Source organism: Scyliorhinus torazame, chromosome 5 (assembly GCF_047496885.1).
Source record: "Scyliorhinus torazame isolate Kashiwa2021f chromosome 5, sScyTor2.1, whole genome shotgun sequence".
Classification (NCBI taxonomy): Eukaryota; Metazoa; Chordata; class Chondrichthyes; order Carcharhiniformes; family Scyliorhinidae; genus Scyliorhinus; species Scyliorhinus torazame.
This window is the reverse complement of record NC_092711.1, coordinates 4416278-4437075: the sequence shown is the minus strand read 5'-3', so window position 1 is coordinate 4437075 and position 20798 is coordinate 4416278. Positions and strand designations below refer to the sequence as shown.

General features: G+C 47.0%; 1 protein-coding gene and 1 long non-coding RNA gene across 9 annotated transcripts in view; both read left to right on the top strand.

Moving 5' to 3' along the window:
• Window positions 1-20798, top strand: part of LOC140418149 (uncharacterized) — a 1069702-nt gene that overhangs the window by 320516 nt on the left and 728388 nt on the right. The gene's annotated exons all lie outside the window — the stretch shown is intronic.
• The window catches only part of LOC140418147 (ciliated left-right organizer metallopeptidase), a 170769-nt gene that overhangs the window by 109354 nt on the left and 40617 nt on the right, over window positions 1-20798 (top strand). For all 8 annotated transcript variants that reach the window (XR_011944804.1, XM_072501565.1, XM_072501567.1 and 5 more), the window contains exons 4-5: window positions 4511-4657; window positions 20114-20239. Coding sequence is in view for 7 of the 8 variants with exons in the window: in XM_072501565.1 (XP_072357666.1) it covers window positions 4511-4657; window positions 20114-20239 (273 nt within the window). In the remaining variant the exon portion in view is untranslated. The remainder of the gene's footprint in view (window positions 1-4510; window positions 4658-20113; window positions 20240-20798) is intronic.

The window sequence follows — 20798 nt, the reverse complement described above, 5'->3', positions numbered from 1 at the left end:
TGGAAGACCGAGCTGCGTGTACCTGTTAATGGTCAGGCTGTAGTCCACGACCATTCGGTTTTTCTCCCCAGACTTAACCACTACCACTTGATCTCTCCAGGGGCTGTTACTGCCTCGATGACTCCCTCCTGAAGCAACCGCTGGACCTCGGACCTGCTGAAGGCCTTATCCTGGGTGCTGCACCGTCTGCTCCTGGTGGCGACGGGTTTGCAATCTGAAGTTAGATTGGCAAAGAGAGAAGGAGAATCGACCTTTAGGGTCGCGAGGCCGCGCACAGTGAGGGGTGGTAAGGGTCCGCCAAATTTAAGGGTCAGGCTCTGAAGGTTCTGGCTCTGGAAGTCTAGGCCAAGGATAAGTGCAGCGCAGAGGTTAGGGAGGACGTAGAGGCGAAAACCGTGGAACTCTACGCCTTGGACTGTGAGCGTGACCGTGCAGTACCCCCGGATCGCTACGCGTTGGGATCCGGAGGCCAGGGAGATACTTTGATTGATAGGGTGTACCTTTAGGGAGCAGCACCTTACAGTATTCGGGTGTACAAAGCTCTCGGTGCTCCCGGAGTCCAGTAGACAGGAGGTCACATGGCTGTTGACTTTCACGCTGGTGGATGCGTTGGTCAGAGTATGTGGTCGGGACTGGTCGATTGCCATGGATGCGAGTCGTGGTTGATCGTTGGGTAGTGAGGTGGCCGCTGTGTCGGGGTCCTGAAACGCCGTTGGTGGTCTCCGTGTGCTGCGGGGTGGACAAGATGGCGGCGCCCGGAGGTCCTGGGGGTCACAAAATGGCGGCGCCCATGGAACGCACGTTGCGGGGGTGGAGCAAGATGGCGGCGCCCATGAAACGCACGTGTTGTGCGGGGGGAGAAGATGGCGGCACCCATTGTGCGTACATGGCCTGGGGAGGAGGAAGGATAGCGGCGCCCATTGTCCGTGACCGGGGGGGGGGGGGGGGCCGCTGCCGCTGAGCGGGCCTGGCACACCGCTGCGTAGTGGCCCTTCTTCCCGCAGGCCTTACAAAGGGCAGCGCGGGCCGGGCGGCGTTGGCGGGGGTGTCTTTGCTGGCCGCAAAAAGAGCATCGGGGCCCCCCGGAGATCAGCGGCTGGTGCGTAGCGCAGGCGTACTGGTCGGGTAGCGCCCCCGCTGGGGCGGCTGCCTGTGGGGCCCATGAAGCGTAGGAGGAGTGGGCCGCGTGGTTGGGGGCGTAGGACTGGACATTGCGCAGGGCGACCGTCATGGAGAGCGCTAGTGTTTTAGTCTCTGCGAGGTCGCGCGTGGCCCCTTCTCGGAGCCGCTGCCTGATAACATCGGACCCAATCCCAGTCACAAAAGCGTCCCTCATTAAGAGATCGGAGTGCTCCTTCGCTGTAACGTCCTGGCAGTCACAGTCCCGCACTAGTGGGATCAGGGCCCTCCAGAAGCCCTCGATTGACTCACCAGGTAGTTGAGTATGCGTTGCGAGCGCGTGTCTGGCGAAGAGCGTGTTCGTCTTCTGCTCATAACTCTCTTTGAGTCGAGTCATGGCGTCAGCGTAATTGGGCGCATCCTGGATCAGCGGGAAGACTTTTAGAGCTGAGTCCGAGTACAAGATTTGAATCTTCTGAGCCTCTGGAACAGGGGTCGGCGCCGCGTTGATATACGCTTCAAAACAAGCTAGCCAGTGCTGGAAGTCCTTTCTGGCGTCGCTTGTGTGTGGAACCAGCAGCAGGCGATCTGGTTTAATCTGGAGGTCCACCTTCTGAATCAGATACTAATAAATTGAGGCCCGATCAATTTGGCTGGATACGAAGTTGAATTCAAACTGAGGCTTTATTAGTCTCTGAAGTGTGGCCTCCTACAGCAGCTGAAGAAATGGCTGCGAGCTGAAGGCCACACATATTTATAACCTGCCTTCTGGGCGGAGCTGGCACGCAGGGGCCACAGGTGAACCTGGAGTGCAGGTTCTACCGTACAACCCCTAATATCGGAACACAGTGGTTTACCACAGTGTTCAATTCTGGTCGCCACACTACCAGAAGGATGTGGAGGCTTTAGAGAGGGTGCAGAAGAGATTTACCAGAATGTTGCCGGGTATGGAGGGCATAAGCTATGAGGAGCGGTTGAATAAACTCGGTTTGTTCTCACTGGAACGACGGAGGTTGAGGGGCGACCTGATAGAGGTCTACAAAATTATGAGGGGCATAGACAGAGTGGTTAGTCAGAGGCTTTTCCACGGGGTAGAGGGGTCAATTACTAGGAGACATTGGTTTAAGGTGTGAGGGGCAAGGTTTAGAGGAGATGTACGAGGCATGTTTTTCACACAGAGGGTAGTGGGTGCCTGGAACTCGCTACCGGAGGAGGTGGTGGAAGCAGGGACGATAGGGACATTTAAGGGGCATCTTGACAAATACATGAATAGGATGGGAATAGAGGGATACGGACCCAGGAAGTGTAGAAGATTGTAGTTTAGTCGGGCAGCATGGTCGGCACGGGCTTGGAGGGCCGAAGGGCCTGTTCCTGTGCTGTACTTTTCTTTGTTCTTTGTGTCTCTGTCGTCTGTGTCTGTGTTTCTATGCGATCCCCCCTCATTCTCCTGAACTCCAGCGAGAACAATCCTAACCCACTCAATCTCTCCTCATACGTCAGTCCCGCCATCCCAGGATTCAGTCTGGTAAACCTTCGCTGCACTCCTTCGAGAGCAAGAACATCCTTCCTTGGAAAGGTTTATAAGAGATAGGATGTATAATCATCTGGAAAGGAATAATTTGATTAGAGATAGTCAACACGGTTTTGTGAAAGGTAGGTCGTGCCTCACAAACCATATAGGGTTCTTTGAGAAGGTGACCAAACAGGTGGATGAGGGTAAAGCAGTTGATGTGGTGTATATGGATTTCAGCAAAGCGTTTGATAAGGTTCCCCACGTAGGCTACTGCAGAAAATACGGAGGCACGGGATTCAGGGAGATTTAGCAGTTTGGATCAGAAATTGGCTAGCTGGAAGAAGACAAAGGGTGGAGGTTGATGGGAAATGTTCAGACTGGAGTCCAGTTAATAGTGGTGTACCACAGGGATCTGTTTTGGGGCCACTGCTGTTTGTCATTTTTATAAATGACCTGGAGGAGGGCGTAGAAGGATGGGTGAGTAAATTTGCAGATGACACTAAAGTCGGTGGAGTTGTGGACAGTGCGGAAGGATGTTACAAGTTACAGAGGGACATAGATAAGCTGCAGCGCTGGGCTGAGAGGTGGCAAATGGAGTTTAATGCAGAAAAGTGTGAGGTGATTCATTTTGGAAGGAATAACAGGAAGACAGAGTACTGGGCTAATGGTAAGATTCTTGGCAGTGTGGATGAGCAGAGAGATCTCGGTGTCCATGTACATAGATCCCTGAAAGTTGCCACCCAGGTTGAGAGGGTTGTTAAGAAGGCGTACGGTGTGTTAGCTTTTATTGGTAGAGGGATTGAGTTTCGGAGCCATGAGGTCATGTTGCAGCTATACAACACTCTGGTGCGGCCGCATTTGGAGTATTGCGTGCAATTCTAGTCACCGCATTATAGGAAGGATGTGGAAGCATTGGAAAGGGTGCAGAGGAGATTTACCAGAATGTTGCCTGGTATGGAGGGAAGATCTTATGAGGAAAGGCTGAGGGACTTGAGGCTGTTTTCGTTAGAGAGAAGAAGGTTAAGAGGTGACTTAATTGAGGCATACAAGATGATCAGAGGATTGGATAGGGTGGACAGTGAGAGCCTTTTTCCTCGGATGGTGATGTCTAGCACGAGGGGACATAGCTTTAAATTGAGGGGAGATAGATATAGGACAGATGTCAGAGGTAGGTTCTTTACTCAGAGAGTAGTAAGGGCGTGGAATGCCCCGCCTGCAACAGTAGTGGACTCTCCAACACTAAGGGCATTCAAATGGTCAATGGATAGACATATGGACGATAAGGGAATAGTGTCGATGGGCGTTAGAGTGGTTTCACAGGTCGGCGCAACATCGAGGGCTGAAGGGCCTGGACTGCGCTGGAATGTTCTATGTTGTATGTTCCTCAGAGAAGGAAAACTGCCCACGATACTCCAAGTGTGGCCTCACCAAGGCCCTGTACAATTGCAGCAACACATCCCTGCTTCTGTACTCGAATCCCCTCGCAACGAAGGCCAACACACCATTAGCCTTCTTTACCGCCTGCTGCACCTGCATGCTTACCTTCAGCGAATGGTGCACAAGGACACCCAGGTCCCGCTGCGCACCCCCCTCTCCCAATTTATGGCCATTCAGATAATAATCTGCCTTCTGCCAAAGCGGATTATCTCACATTTATCCAGATTAAACTGTGTCTGCCATTTAGTTGCCCACTCGCTCAACTTGTCCAAATCCCGCTGAAGGATCTCTGTATCCTCCTCACAGCTCACCCTCCCGCCCAGCTTGGTGTCACCTGCAACTTTGTAGACATTCCATTTAGTTCCCTCATCTAAATCATGAATATGTATTGTGAACAGCTGGGCGAACGGATTGAATTGTGTCCATCGCTCTGCCCTGTAGATTCCCGATGATCACCTTCAAGGCTACAGTGTGTGGCCAGGACAGGGCAACTCCCCCACGGTAATACAGGAGGATGGACGAGGTGTACCAAACGCTGATCTCATCCTGTACATCAAGGCAGCAGACACCAGCAAGTGCAGGAAAGAGGTAAGGAGTACGGAGAGAGAGTTACAGACTCGAATCTAATCGAGGGGTTCGGGGTGGTTTATATATAGAATAACAGATACCCGGGAGTGAGTTACAGACTGGAATCCAATCGAGGTGTTCAGGGTGGTTTATATATAGAATAACAGAGACCCGGGAGTGAGTTACAGACTGGAACCTAATCGAGGGATTCAGGGTGGTTTATATATAGAATAACAGACACCCGGGAGTGAGTTACAGACTGGAATCTAATCGAGGGGTTTGGGGTGGTTTATACAGAGAATAACAGATACCCGGGAGTGAGTTACAGACTGGAATCTAATCGAGGGGCTCGGTGTGGTTTATATATAGAATAACAGATACCCGGGAGTGAGTTACAGACTGGAATCTAATCGAGGAGATCGGGGTGGTTTATATATCGAATAACAGATACCCGGGAGTGAGTTACAGACTGGAATCTAATCGAGGGGTCCGGTGTGGTTTAGATATAATAACAGGTATCCGGGAGTGAGTTACAGACTGGAATCTAATCGAGGGGTTCGGGGTGGTTGAGATATAGAATAACAGATACCCGGGAGTAAGTTACAGACTGGAATCTAATTGAGGGGTTTGGGGTGGTTTATACATAGAATAGCAGATACCCGGGAGTGAGTTACAGACTGGAATCTAATCGAAAGGTTCGGGGTGGTTTATATATAGAATAACAGGTACCCGGGAGTGAGTTACAGACTGGAATCTAATCGAGGTGTTCAGTGTGGTTTATATAGAGAATAACAGATACCCGGGAGAGAGTTACAGACTGGAATCTAATCAAGGTGTTCGGGGTGGTTTATATATAGAATAACAGATACCCGGGAGTGAGTTACAGACTGGAATCTAATCAAGGGGTTCAGGGTGGTTTATATATAGAATAACAGGTACCCGGGAGTGAGTTACAGACTGGAATCTAAACAAGGGGTTTGGGGTGGTTTTTATCTCGAATAACAGATACCCGGGAGTGAGTTACAGACTGGAATCTAATCGAGGGGTTCAGGGTGGTTTATATGTAGAATAACAGATACCCGGGAGTGAGTTACAGACTGGAATCTAATCGAGGGGTTTGGGGTGGTTTATATATAGAATAACAGAAACCCGGGAGTGAGTTACAGACTGGAATCTAATCGAGGGGTTCAGGGTGGTTTATATATAGAATAACAGATACCCGGGAGTGAGTTACAGACTGGAATCTAATCGAGGTGTTTCGGTGTGGTTTATATATAGAATAACGGATACCCGGGAGTGAGTTACAGACTGGAATCTAATCAAGTGGTTCGGGGTGGTTTATATATAGAATAACAGATACCCGGGAGTGAGTTACAGACTGGAATCTAATCGAGAGGGTCGGCGTGGATTATATATAGAATAACAGATACCCAGGAGAGAGTTACAGACTGGAATCTAATCGAGGGGTTCGGGGTGGTTTATATATAGAATAACAGATACCCGGGAGTGAGTTACAGACTGGAATCTAATCGAGGGGTTCGGGGTGGTTTATATATAGATCAACAGATACCCGGGAGTGAGTTACAGACTGGAATCGAATCGAGTGGTTCGGGGTGGTTTAGATAGAGAATAACAGATACCCGGGAGTGAGTTACAGAGTGGAATCTAATCTAGGGGTTCGGGGTGGTTTATATATAGAATAACAGATACCCGGGAGTGAGTATAGACTGGAATCTAATCGAGGGGTTCGGGTTGGTTTATATATAGAATAACAGATACCCGGGAGTGAGTATAGACTGGAATCTAATCGAGGGGTTCGGGTTGGTTTATATATAGAATAACACATACCCGGGAGTGAGTTACAGACTGGAATCTAATCGAGGGGTTCGGTGTGGTTTATATATAGAATAACAGATACCTGGGAATGAGTTACAGACTGGAATCTAATCGAGGGGTTCAGGGTGGTTTATATATAGAATAACAGATACCCGGGAGTGAGTTACAGACTGGAATCTAATCGAGGGGTTTGGGATGGTTTATATATAGAATAGCAGATACCCGGGAGTGAGTTACAGACTGGAATCTAATCGAGGTGTTCGGGGTGGTTTATATATAGAATAACAGATACCCGGGAGTGAGTTACAGACTGGAATCTAATCGAGGGGTTCGGGGTGGTTTATATATAGAATAACAGATACCCGGGAGTGAGTTACAGACTGGAATCTAATCGAGGGGTTCGGGTTGGTCATTATATGGAATAACAGATACCCGGGATCGGGTTACAGACTGGAATTTAATTCAGGGGTACAGGGTGGTTTATATATAGAACAACAGATACCCGGGAGTGAGTTACAGACTGGAATCTAATCGAGGAGTTCAGGGTGGTTTATACATAAATAACAGAATTCCGGGAGTCAGTTACAGACTGGAATCTAATTGAGAGGTTTGGGGTGGTTTATATGTAGAATAAAAGATACCCGGGAGTGAGTTACAGACTGGAATCTAATCGAGGGGTTCAGGTTGGTTTATAAAGAGAATAACAGATACCCGGGAGTGAGTTACAGACTGGAATTTAATCGAGGGGTTCGGGGTGGTTTATATATGGAATAACAGATACCCGGGAGTGAGTTACGGTCTGGAATCTAATAGAGGGGTTCGCGGTGGTTTATATATAGAATAACAGATACCCGGGAGTGAGTTACAGACTGGAATCTAATCGAGGGGTTCGGAGTGGTTTATAGAAAGAGTAACAGATCCCAGGGAGTGAGTTACAGACTGGAATCTAATCAAGGGGTTCGGGGTGGTTTATATATAGAATAACAGATACCCGGGAGTGAGGTACAGACTGGAATCTAATCGAGGAGTTCAGGGAGGTTTCTCTAGAGAAAAACAGATACCCGGGAGTGAGTTACAGACTGGAATCTCATCGATGGATTCGGGGTGGTTTATATATGAAGTAACAGATACCCGGGAGTGAGTTACAGACTGGAATCTAATCGAGGGGTTCAGGGTGGTTAATATATAGAATAACAGATACCCGGGAGTGAGATACAGACTAGAATATAATCGAGGGGTTCGGGGTGGTTTGTATATAGAATAACAGATACCCGGGAGTGAGTTGCAGACTGGAATCTAATCGAGGGGTTCGGGGTGGTTTATATATAGAATAAGAGATACCCGGGAGTGAGTTACAGACTGGAATCTAATCGAGGGGTTCGGGGTGGTTTATATATAGAATAACAGATACCCGGGAGTAAGTTACAGACTGGAATCTAATCGAGGTGTTCGGGGTGGTTTATATATAGAATAATAGATACTCGGGAGTGAGTTACAGACTGGAATCTAATCGAGGGGTTCGGGGTGGTTTATATATAGAATAACAGATACCCGGGAGTAAGTTACAGACTGGAATCTAATCGAGGTGTTCGGGGTGGTTTATATATAGAATAATAGATACTCGGGAATGAGTTACAGACTGGAATCTAATCGAGGGGTTCGGGGTGGTTTATATGTAGAATAACAGATACCCGGGAGTGAGTTACAGACTGGAATCTAATCGAGGGGTTTGGGATGGTTTATATAGAGAATAACAGATACCCGGGAGTGAGTTACAGACTGGAATCTAATCGAGGGGTTCGGGGTGGTTTATATATAGAATAACAGATACCCGGGAGTGAGTTACAGACTGGAATCTAATCGAGGGGTTCGGGGTGGTTTACATATAGAATAACAGATACCCGGGAGTGAGTTGCAGACAGGAATCTAATCGAGGGGTTCGCGGTGGTTTATATATAGAATAACAGATACCCGGGAGTGAGTTACAGACTGGAACCTATCGAGGGGTTCGGGGTGGTTTATATATAGAATAACAGATACCCGGGAGTAAGTTACAGACTGGAATCTAATCGAGGGGTTCGGGGTGGTTTATATATAGAATAAGAGATACCCGGGAGTAAGTTACAGACTGGAATCTAATCGAGGGGTTCGGGGTGGTTTATATATAGAATAACAGATACCCGGAAGTAAGTTACAGACTGGAATCTAATCGAGGGGTTCGGGGTGGTTTATATATAGAGTAAGAGATACCCGGGAGTGAGTTACAGACTGGAATCTAATCGAGGGGTTCGGGGTGGTTTATATATAGAATAACAGATACCCGGGAGTGAGTTACAGACTGGAATCTAATCGAGGGGTTTGGGGAGGTTTATATACAGAATAACAGATACCCGGGAGTGAGTTACAGACTGGAATCTAATCGAGGGGTTTGGGGTGGTTTATATATAGAATAATAGATACCCGGGAGTGAGTTACAGACTGGAATCTAATCGAGGGGTTCGGGGTGGTTTATATATAGAATAACAGATACCCGGGAGTGAGGTACAGACTGGAATCTAATCGAGGGGTTTGGGGTTGTTTATATATAGAATAACAGATACCCGGGAGTGAGTTACAGACTGGAATCTAATCGAGGGGTTTGGGGTTGTTTATATATAGAATAACAGGTAACCGGGAGAGAGTTACAGACTGGAATCTATTCGAGGGGTTCGGGGTGGTTTATATATAGAATAACAGATACCCGGGAGTGAGTTACGGACAGGAATCTATTCGAGGGGTTCGGGGTGGTTAAGATTATAGAACAGCTGACACCCAGGAGTGAGGACAGAATGGAATCTAATCAAGGAGTTTGGGATGGTTTAGATGGAATAACAGATACCCGGGAGTGAGTTACAGACTGGAATCTTATTGATGCGTTCAGGGTGGTTTATATATAGAATAACAGATACCCGGGAGTGAGTTACAGACTGGAATCTAATCGAGGGGTTCGGGGTGGTTTATATATAGAATAACAGATACCCGGGAGTGAGTTACAGACTGGAATCTAATCGAGGGGTTCGGGTTGGTCATTATATGGAATAACAGATACCCGGGATCGGGTTACAGACTGGAATTTAATTCAGGGGTACAGGGTGGTTTATATATAGAACAACAGATACCCGGGAGTGAGTTACAGACTGCAATCTAATCGAGGAGTTCAGGGTGGTTTATACATAAATAACAGAATTCCGGGAGTCAGTTACAGACTGGAATCTAATTGAGAGGTTTGGGGTGGTTTATATGTAGAATAACAGATACCCGGGAGTGAGTTACAGACTGGAATCTAATCGAGGGGTTCAGGTTGGTTTATAAAGAGAATAACAGATACCCGGGAGTGAGTTACAGACTGGAATTTAATCGAGGGGTTCGGGGTGGTTTATATATGGAATAACAGATACCCGGGAGTGAGTTACGGTCTGGAATCTAATAGAGGGGTTCGCGGTGGTTTATATATAGAATAACAGATACCCGGGAGTGAGTTACAGACTGGAATCTAATCGAGGGGTTCGGAGTGGTTTATAGAAAGAGTAACAGATCCCAGGGAGTGAGTTACAGACTGGATTCTAATCAAGGGGTTCGGGGTGGTTTATATATAGAATAACAGATACCCGGGAGTGAGTTACAGACTGGAATCTAATCGAGGGGTTCGGGGTGGTTTATATATAGAATAACAGATACCCGGGAGTGAGGTACAGACTGGAATCTAATCGAGGAGTTCAGGGAGGTTTCTCTAGAGAAAAACAGATACCCGGGAGTGAGTTACAGACTGGAATCTCATCGATGGATTCGGGGTGGTTTATATATGAAGTAACAGATACCCGGGAGTGAGTTACAGACTGGAATCTAATCGAGGGGTTCAGGGTGGTTAATAAATAGAATAACAGATACCCGGGAGTGAGTTACAGACTGGAATCTAATCGAGGTGTTCGGGGTGGTTTATATATAGAATAATAGATACTCGGGAGTGAGTTACAGACTGGAATCTAATCGAGGTGTTCGGGGTGGTTTATATATAGAATAATAGATACTCGGGAGTGAGTTACAGACTGGAATCTAATCGAGGGGTTCGGGGTGGTTTATATGTAGAATAACAGATACCCGGGAGTGAGTTACAGACTGGAATCTAATCGAGGGGTTTGGGATGGTTTATATATAGAATAACAGATACCCGGGAGTGAGTTACAGACTGGAATCTAATCGAGGGGTTCGGGGTGGTTTATATATAGAATAACAGATACCCGGGAGTGAGTTACAGACTGGAATCTAATCGAGGGGTTCGTGGTGGTTTACATATAGAATAACAGATACCCAGGAGTGAGTTGCAGACAGGAATCTAATCGAGGGGTTCGGGGTGGTTTATATATAGAATAAGAGATACCCGGGAGTAAGTTACAGACTGGAATCTAATCGAGGGGTTCGGGGTGGTTTATATATAGAATAACAGATACCCGGAAGTAAGTTACAGACTGGAATCTAATCGAGGGGTTCGGGGTGGTTTATATATAGAGTAAGAGATACCCGGGAGTGAGTTACAGACTGGAATCTAATCGAGGGGTTCGGGGTGGCTTATATATAGAATAACAGATACCCGGGAGGGAGTTACAGACTGGAATCTAATCGAGGGGTTCGGGGTGGTCTATATATAGAATAACAGATACCCGGGAGTGAGTTACAGACTGGAATCTAATCGAGGGGTTTGGGGTTGTTTATATATAGAATAACAGATAACCGGGAGTGAGTTAATGACTGGAATCTAATCGAGGGGTTTGGGATGGTTTATATATAGAATAACAGATACCCGGGAGTGAGTTACAGACTGGAATCTAATCGAGGGGTTCGGGGTGGTTTATATATAGAATAACAGATAACCGGGAGAGAGTTACAGACTGGAATCTAATCGAGGGGTTTGGGGATGTTTATATATAGAATAACAGATAACCGGGAGAGAGTTACAGACTGGAATCTATTCGAGGGATTCGACGTGGTGTATATATAGAATAACAGATACCCGGGAGTGAGTTACGGACAGGAATCTATTCGAGGGGTTCGGGGTGGTTAAGATTATAGAACAGCTGACACCCAGGAGTGAGGACAGAATGGAATCTAATGAAGGAGTTTGGGATGGTTTAGATGGAATAACAGATACCCGGGAGTGAGTTACAGACTGGAATCTTATTGATGCGTTCAGGGTGGTTTATATATAGAATAACAGATACCCGGGAGTGAGTTACAGACTGGAATCTAATCGAGGGGTTCGGGGTGGTTTATATATAGAATAACAGATACCCGGGAGTGAGTTCCAGACTGGAATCTAATCGAGGGGTTTGGGGTGGTTTATATTCAGAATAACAGATACCCGGGAGTGAGTTACAGACTGGAATCTAATCAAGTGGATCGGATTGTTTGTATATAGAATAACAAATGCCGGGGAGTGAGTTACAGACTGGAATCTAATCGAGGGGTTCGGGTTGGTTTATATATAGAATAATAGATACCCGGGAGTGAGTTACAGATCGGAATCTAATCAAGGGGTTCAGGGTGGTTTATATATAGAATAACAGATACCCGGGAGTGAGTTACAGACTGGAATCTAATCGAGGGGTTCGAGGTGGTTTATATATAGAATAACAGATACCTGAGAGTGAATTACAGACTGGAATCTAATCGAGGGGTTCAGGGTGGTTTACATATAGAATAACAGATACCCGGGAGTGAGTTACAGACTGGAATCTAATCGAGGGGTTCGGGGTGGTTTATATATAGAATAACAGATACCCGGGAGTAAGTTACAGACTGGAATCTAATCGAGGGGTTCGGGGTGGTTTATATATAGAATAAGAGATACCCGGGAGTAAGTTACAGACTGGAATCTATTTCGAGGGGTTCGGGATGGTTTATATATAGAATAACAGATACCCGGAAGTAAGTTACAGACTGGAATCTAATCGAGGGGTTCGGGGTAGTTTATATAGAGAATAACAGATACCCGGGAGTGAGTTACAGACTGGAATTTAATCGAGGGGTTCGGGGTGGTTTATATATAGAATAACAGATACCCGAGAGTGAGTTACAGACTGGAATCTAATCGAGGGGTTCGAGGTGGTTTATATATAGAATAACAGATACCTGAGAGTGAATTACAGACTGGAATCTAATCGAGGGGTTCAGGGTGGTTTACATATAGAATAACAGATACCCGGGAGTGAGTTACAGACTGGAATCTAATCGAGGGGTTCGGGGTGGTTTATATATAGAATAACAGATACCCGGGAGTAAGTTACAGACTGGAATCTAATCGAGGGGTTCGGGGTGGTTTATATATAGAATAAGAGATACCCGGGAGTAAGTTACAGACTGGAATCTAATCGAGGGGTTCGGGGTGGTTTATATATAGAATAACAGATACCCGGAAGTAAGTTACAGACTGGAATCTAATCGAGGGGTTCGGGGTGGTTTATATATAGAGTAAGAGATACCCGGGAGTGAGTTACAGACTGGAATCTAATCGAGGGGTTCGGGGTGGTTTATATATAGAATAACAGATACCCGGGAGGGAGTTACAGACTGGAATCTAATCGAGGGGTTCGGGGTGGTCTATATATAGAATAACAGATACCCGGGAGTGAGTTACAGACTGGAATCTAATCGACGGGTTCGGGGTGGTTTATATATAGAATAACAGATACCCGGGAGTGAGTTACAGACTGGAATCTAATCGAGGGGTTTGGGGTTGTTTATATATAGAATAACAGATAACCGGGAGAGAGTTACAGACTGGAATCTATTCGAGGGATTCGACGTGGTGTATATATAGAATAACAGATACCCGGGAGCGAGTTACAGACTGGAATCTAATCGAGGGGTTCGGGGTGGTTTATATATAGAATAACAGATACCCGGGAGTGAGTTACGGACAGGAATCTATTCGAGGGGTTCGGGGTGGTTAAGATTATAGAACAGCTGACACCCAGGAGTGAGGACAGAATGGAATCTAATCAAGGAGTTTGGGATGGTTTAGATGGAATAACAGATACCCGGGAGTGAGTTACAGACTGGAATCTTATTGATGCGTTCAGGGTGGTTTATATACAGAATAACAGATACCCGGGAGTGAGTTACAGACTGGAATCTAATCGAGGGGTTCGGGGTGGTTTATATATAGAATAACAGATACCCGGGAGTGAGTTACAGACTGGAATCTAATCGAGGGGTTCGGGCTGGTTTATATATAGAATAACAGATACCCGGGAGTGAGTTACAGTCTGGAATCTAATCGAGGGGTTCGGGGTGGTTTATATACAGAATAACAGATACCCGGGAGTGAGTTACAGACTGGAATCTAATCAAGTGGATCGGATTGTTTGTATATAGAATAACAAATGCCGGGGAGTGAGTTACAGACTGGAATCTAATCGAGGGGTTCGGGTTGGTTTATATATAGAATAATAGATACCCGGGAGTGAGTTACAGATCGGAATCTAATCGAGGGGTTCAGGGTGGTTTATACATAAATAACAGAATCCCGGGAGTGAGTTACAGACTGGAATCTAATTGAGAGGTTTGGGGTGGTTTATATAGAGAATAACAGATACCCGGGAGTGAGTTACGGACTGGAATTTAATCGAGGGACTCGGGGTGGTTTATATATAGAATAACAGATACCCGAGAGTGAGTTACAGACTGGAATCTAATCGAGGGGTTCGAGGTGGTTTATATATAGAATAACAGATACCTGAGAGTGAATTACAGACTGGAATCTAATCGAGGGGTTCAGGGTGGTTTACATATAGAATAACAGATACCCGGGAGTGAGTTACAGACTGGAATCTAATCGAGGGGTTCAGTGTGGTTTATATACAGAATAACAGATACCCGGGAGTGAGTTACAGACTGGAATCTAATCGAGTGGTTCGGGAGGTTTATATATAGAATAACAGATATGCGGGAGTGAGTTACAGACTGGAATCTAATCGAGGGGTTCGGAGTGGTTTATATATAGAATAACAGATACCCGGGAGTGAGTTACAGACTGGAATCTAATAGAGGGGTTCGCGGTGGTTTATATACAGAATAACAGACACCCGGGAGTGAGTTACAGACTGGAATCTAATCGAGGGGTTCGGGGTGGTTTATATATAGAATAACAGATACCCGTGAGTGAGTTACAGACTGGAATCTAATCGAGGGGTTCGGTGTGGTTTATATATAGAATAACAGATACCCGGGAGTGAGTTACAGACTGGAATCTAATCGAGGGGTTCGGTGTGGTTTATATATAGAGTAACAGATACCCGGGAGTGAGTTACAGACTGGAATCGAATCGAGGGGTTTGGGGTGGTAAATATATCGAATAACAGATACCCGGGAGAGAGTTACAGACTGGAATCTAATCGATGGGTTCGGGGTGGTTTATATATAGAATAACAGATACCCGGGAGTGAGTTACAGACTGGAATCTAATCGAGGGGTTTGGGATGGTTTATATAGAGAATAACAGATACCCGGGAGAGAGTTACAGACTGCAATCTAATCGCGGGGTTCGGGGTGGTTTATATATAGAATAACAGATACCCGGGAGTGAGTTACAGACTGGAATCTAATCGTGGGGTTCGGGGTGGTTTATATATAGAATAACAGATACCCTGGAGTGAGTTACAGACTAGAATCTAATCGAGGGGTCCGGTGTGGTTTATATATATAATAACAGGTACCCGGGAGTGAGTTACAGACTGGAATCGAATCGAGGGGTTCGGGGTGAATTATATATAGAATAACAGATACCCGGGAGTGAGTTACAGACTGGAATCTAATCGAGGTGTTCAGTTTGGTTTATATATAGAATAACAGATACCCGGGAGAGAGTTACAGACTGGAATCTAATCGAGGGTTTCAGGGTGGTTTATATATAGAATAACAGATACCCAGGAGTGAGTTACAGACTGGAATTTAATCTAGTGGTTCGGGGTGGTTTATATATAGAATAATAGATACCCGGGAGTGAGATACAGACTGGAATCTAATCGAGGTGTTCAGTTTGGTTTATATATAGAATAACAGATACCCGGGAGTGAGTACAGACTTGAATTTAATCTAGTGGTTCGGGGTGGTTTATATATAGAATAATAGATACCCGGGAGTGAGTTACAGACTGGAATCTAATCGAGGGGTTCAGGGTGGTTTATATTTTGAATAACAGATACCCGTGAGTGAGTTACAGACTGGAATCTAATCGAGGTGTTCGGGGTGTTTGAGATATAGAATAACAGATACCGGGGAGTGAGTTACAGGCTGGAATCTAATCGAGGGGTTCGGGGTGATTTATATATAGAATAACAGATTCCCGGGAGTGAGTTACAGGCTGGAATCTAATCGAGGGGTTTGAGGTGGTTTATATATAGAATAACAGAAACCCGGGAGTGAGTTACAGACTGGAATCTAATCGAGGGGTTTGGGGTGGTTTATATAGAGAATAACAGATACCCGGGAGTGAGATACAGACTTGAATCTAATCCAGGGATTCAGGGTGGTTTATATATAGAATAACAGATACCCGGGAGTGAGTTACAGACTGGAATCTAATCGAGGGGTTTGGGGTGGTTTATATATAGAATAACAGATACCCGGGAGTGAGTTACAGACTGGAATCTAATCGAGGGGTTCGGGGTGCTTTATATATAGAATAACAGATACCCGGGAGTGAGTTACAGACTGGAATCTAATCGAGGGGTTCGGGGTGGTTAATATATAGAATAATAGATACCCGGGAGTGAGTTACAGACTGGAATCTAATCGAGGAGCTCGGGATGGTTTATATATAGAATAACAGATACCCGGGAGTGAGTTACAGACTGGAATCTAATCGAGGGGTTCGGGGTGGTGTATATATAGAATAACAGATACCCGGGAGTGAGTTACAGACTGGAATCTAATCGAGGGGTTCGGGGTGGTTTATATATGGAGTAACAGATACCCAGGAGTGAGTTACAGACTGGAATCGAATCGAGGGGTTTGGGGTGGTTAATATATCGAACAACAGATACCCGGGAGTGAGTTACAGACTGGAATCTAATCGAGGGAATCGGGGTGGTTTATATATAGAATAACAGATACCAGGGAGTGAGTTACAGACTGGAATCTAATAGACTGGTTCGCGGTGGTTTATATATAGAATAACAGACACCCGTGAGTGACTTACAGACTGGAATCTAATCGAGGTGTTCGGGGTGGTTGAGATGTAGAATAACAGATACCCGGGAGAGAGTTACAGACTGGAATCTAACCGAGGGGTTCGGTGTGGTTTATATATGGAGTAACAGATACCCAGGAGTGAGTTACAGACTGGAATCGAATCGAGGGGTTTGTGGTGGTTAATATATCGAACAACAGATACCCGGGAGTGAGTTACAGACTGGAATCTAATCGAGGGAATCGGGGTGGTTTATATATAGAATAACAGATACCAGGGAGTGAGTTACAGACTGGAATCTAATCGAGGGGTTTGGGGTGGTTAATATATCGAATAACAAATATCCGGGAGTGAGTTACAGACTGGAATCTAATCGAGGGGTTCGCGGTGGTTTATATATAGAATAAGAGATACCCGGGAGTGAGTTACAGACTGGAATCTAATCGAGGTGTTCGGGGTGGTTTATATATAGAATAACAGATACCCGGGAGTGAGTTACAGACTGGAATCTAATCGAGGGGTTTGGGTTGGTTTATATATAGAATAACAGATACTCGGGGGTGAGTTCCAGATTGGAGTTTAATCGAGGGATTCATATATCGCTAGAATATCCCTCTCCCACTCTCACTCCCGATCCCCCCTCCTCTTTCACTCCCGCTCCCCTCTCCTCTCTCACTCCTGATCCCCTCCTCTCTCACTCCCGAATTTCGCTTCTCTCTCACTTCCGATCCCTTCTCCTCTCTCAGTCCCCATCCCCTCTCCTCTACTTTAGGAGCAATGTCCATTTTTCTCTTAGCCAGTACATTAGAGATGCTATTTTTTCAAATGACATAAAAAAGGTATCTACCTATTTCTGTTCAAATTTTGGGAGAGTCGGTATAAATTTAAATATAATGTGACTGGGTTCCATTCTGGGATTAAGCACCCCGTCTGCTTTCTGGCACCTCCCCACTAATTTCACTCTCATTCCCCATCTCCTCTCATCTCTCACTCCCTATCCCCTCTCCTCTCTCACTCCCGATCCCCTCTCCTCCATCTCTCCCGATCCCCTCTCCTCTCTCACTGCCGATCCCCTCTCCTCCATCACTCCCGATCCCCTCTCCTCTCTCACTCCCAATCCCCTCTCCTCTCTCATTCGTGATCCCCTCTCCTCTCTCACTCACGTTCTCCTCTCCTCTCACTCCCGATACCCTCTCCTCTCTCACTCCCGATCCTCTCTCCTCTCTCATTCATGATCCCCTCTCCTTTCTCACTCCCTATCCCCTCTCCTCTCTCACTCCTGATCCCCTCTCCTCCATCTCTCCCGATCCCCTCTCCTCTCTCACTCCCGATCCCCTCTCCTTCATCACTCCCGATCCCCTCTCCTCTCTCACTCCCGATCCCCTCTCCTCTCTCATTCGTGATCCCCTCTCCTCTCTCACTCACGTTCTCCTCTCCTCTCACTCCCGATACCCTCTCCTATCTCACTCCCAATCCTCTCTCCTCTCTCATTCATGATCCCCTCTCCTTTCTCACTCCCTATCCCCTCTCCTCTCTCACTCCTGATCCCCTCTCCTCCATTACTCCCGATCCCCTCTCCTCTCTCACTCCCGATCCTCTCTCCTCTCTCATTCGTGATCCCCTCTCCTCTCTCACTCACGTTCCCCTCTCCTCTCACTCCCGATACCCTCTCCTCTCTCACTCCCGATCCTCTCTCCTCTCTCACTCCCAATCGCCTCTCCTCTCTCACTCGCTATCTCCTCTCCTCTCACACCCCCTATCCCCTCTCCTCTACTTTAGCAGCAATGTCCACTTTTCTCATGGCCAATGCATTTGAGCTGCTATTTTTTAAAATGACATAAAAAAGGTTTCTACCTCTTTCTCTTCAAATTTTGGGAGGGTCGGTATAAATTTTAACGGATCGTGACTGGGTTCCATTCAAGGATTAAGCACCCCCTCTACTTTCTGGTAGCTCCCCACTAATTTCACTCACTCCCAATCCCCTCTCCTCTCTCATTCCTGATCCCCTCTCCTCCCTCACTCCCGATTCCCTCTCCTCTCTGACTCCCGATCCCTTCTCCTCTCTCACTCCCGATCCCTTCTCCTCTCTCACTCCCGAACAGCTCACGTCTCTCACTCCCCATCCCTCTCCTCTACCTTAGGAGCAATGTCCACTTTTTTCTTTCCAGTGCATTTGAGTTGCTATTTTTTCAAATGACATAAAAAAGGTTTCTACCACTTTCTCTTCAAATTTTGGGATGCCGGTATAAATTTAAATATGACGTCACTGGGTTCCATTCTCGGATTAAGCACCGCCTCTGCTTTCTGGCAACTCCCCATAATTTCACCACTCCCGATCCCCTCTCCTCTGTCATTCCCAATCCCCTCTCCTCTCTTACTCCCGATCACCTCTCCTCTCTCACTCCTGATCTCCCCCACTCCCGATCCCCTTTTCTCCCTCATTCCCGATCCACTCTCCTCCTTCACTCCCAATCCCCTCTCCTCTCTCACTCCTGATCCTCTCCCCTCTCTCACTCCCAATCCCCTCTCCTCTCTCACGCCCGGTTCCCTCTCTTTCCCTCCCGATCCCCTCTCCTCTCTCACGCCCAGTTCCCTCTCCTCTCTCACTCCCGATCTCCCTCACTCCCGATCCCCTTTCCTCCCTCACTACCGATCCCCTCTCCTCCTTCACTCCCAATCCCCTCTCCTCTCTCACTCCTGATCACCTCTCCTTTCTCTCTCCCGATCCCCTCTCCTCTTTCCCTCCCGATCCCCTCTCCTCTCTCCTCTCTCACTCCTGATCCTCTCCCCTCTCTCACTCCCAATCCCCTCCCCTCTCTCACTCCCGATCCCCTCACCTCTCTCACTCCCAATCCCCTATCATCTCTCATGCCCGGTCCCCTCTCCTATCCTCTCTCACGCCCGGTTCCCTCTCCTCTCTCACTCCCAATCCCCTCTCCTCTACTTTAGGAGCAATGTCCACTTTTTTTTGTCCAGTGCATTTGAGTTGCTATTTTTTCAAATGACATAAAAAAGGTTTCTTGCACTTTCCCTTCAAATTTTGGGAGGGTCGGTATAAATTTTTTACAGATAGTGACTGGGTTCCATTCAAGGATTAAGCACCCACTCTACTTTCTGGCAGCTCTCCACTAATTTCACTCACTCCCGATCCCCTCACCTCACTCACTCCCGATCCCCTTCACTCCCGATCCCCTCTCCTCTCTCACTCCTGATCCCCTCTCCTTTCTCATTCACGATCCTCTGTCCTCTCTCACTCCCGATCCCCTCACCTCTCTCACTCCCGATCCCCTCCCCTCTCTCACTCCCGATCCCCTCCCCTTTCTCACTCCCAATCCCCTCCCCTCTCACTCCCGATCCTCCGCCCCTCCTCTCTCTCGGAGTCACCTCTGACCTCTCCTCTTCCCCCCCCCCCTCAGCGTTCCGTGATCGCCTACGCTGCTTACTGCAAGCTGGATCAGAATGGCCGGCCGATCGCCGGGGCCGTCACCTTCTGCCACTCCCGCTTACGCGGCTCCGCGTTTGATCACCGCAGGACGATGTTGGTAAGTGAGTCGGAGTTCATGACCAGTTTCACCCCGTTGGCAGGCGTGTTGTCAGGGTACCCGCACCATCAGTTTACCCCGCAGGAATAATATCCACTTTTCCGTTGGCCAGTCCATTTGAGTTGCTATTTTCTCAAATGACATAAAAAAGGTTTCTACCTCTTTCTCTTCAAATTTTGGAAGGGCCTGTATAAATTTAAACATATCACCACTGGGTTCCATTTTAGGATTAAGCCACCTCCTCTACTTTAGGAGCAATGTCCACTTTTCTTTTGGCCAGTGCATTTGAGTTACTACGTGGGGATGTTGCAGGCCTTGGGTTGGGGGGGGAGGGGGGGCGGGGGGTATATATTTGCCCCTCGAATCTCGCTGCTGATCCATCTCTGCGTTGGTGCCACTTGAACCTCATTGGTTCGGGAGGGGGGTCGGGGTTCATACCATCTGCCACCCCCTCCCATTTCTAACTGGGGTCAAGGCTCTTGCCCTGATACTATACGTCAAATCGCGTCTGACCTCGAGTCCCATGACCCCATGACTGGGGAATGGCATGGGCATTTTT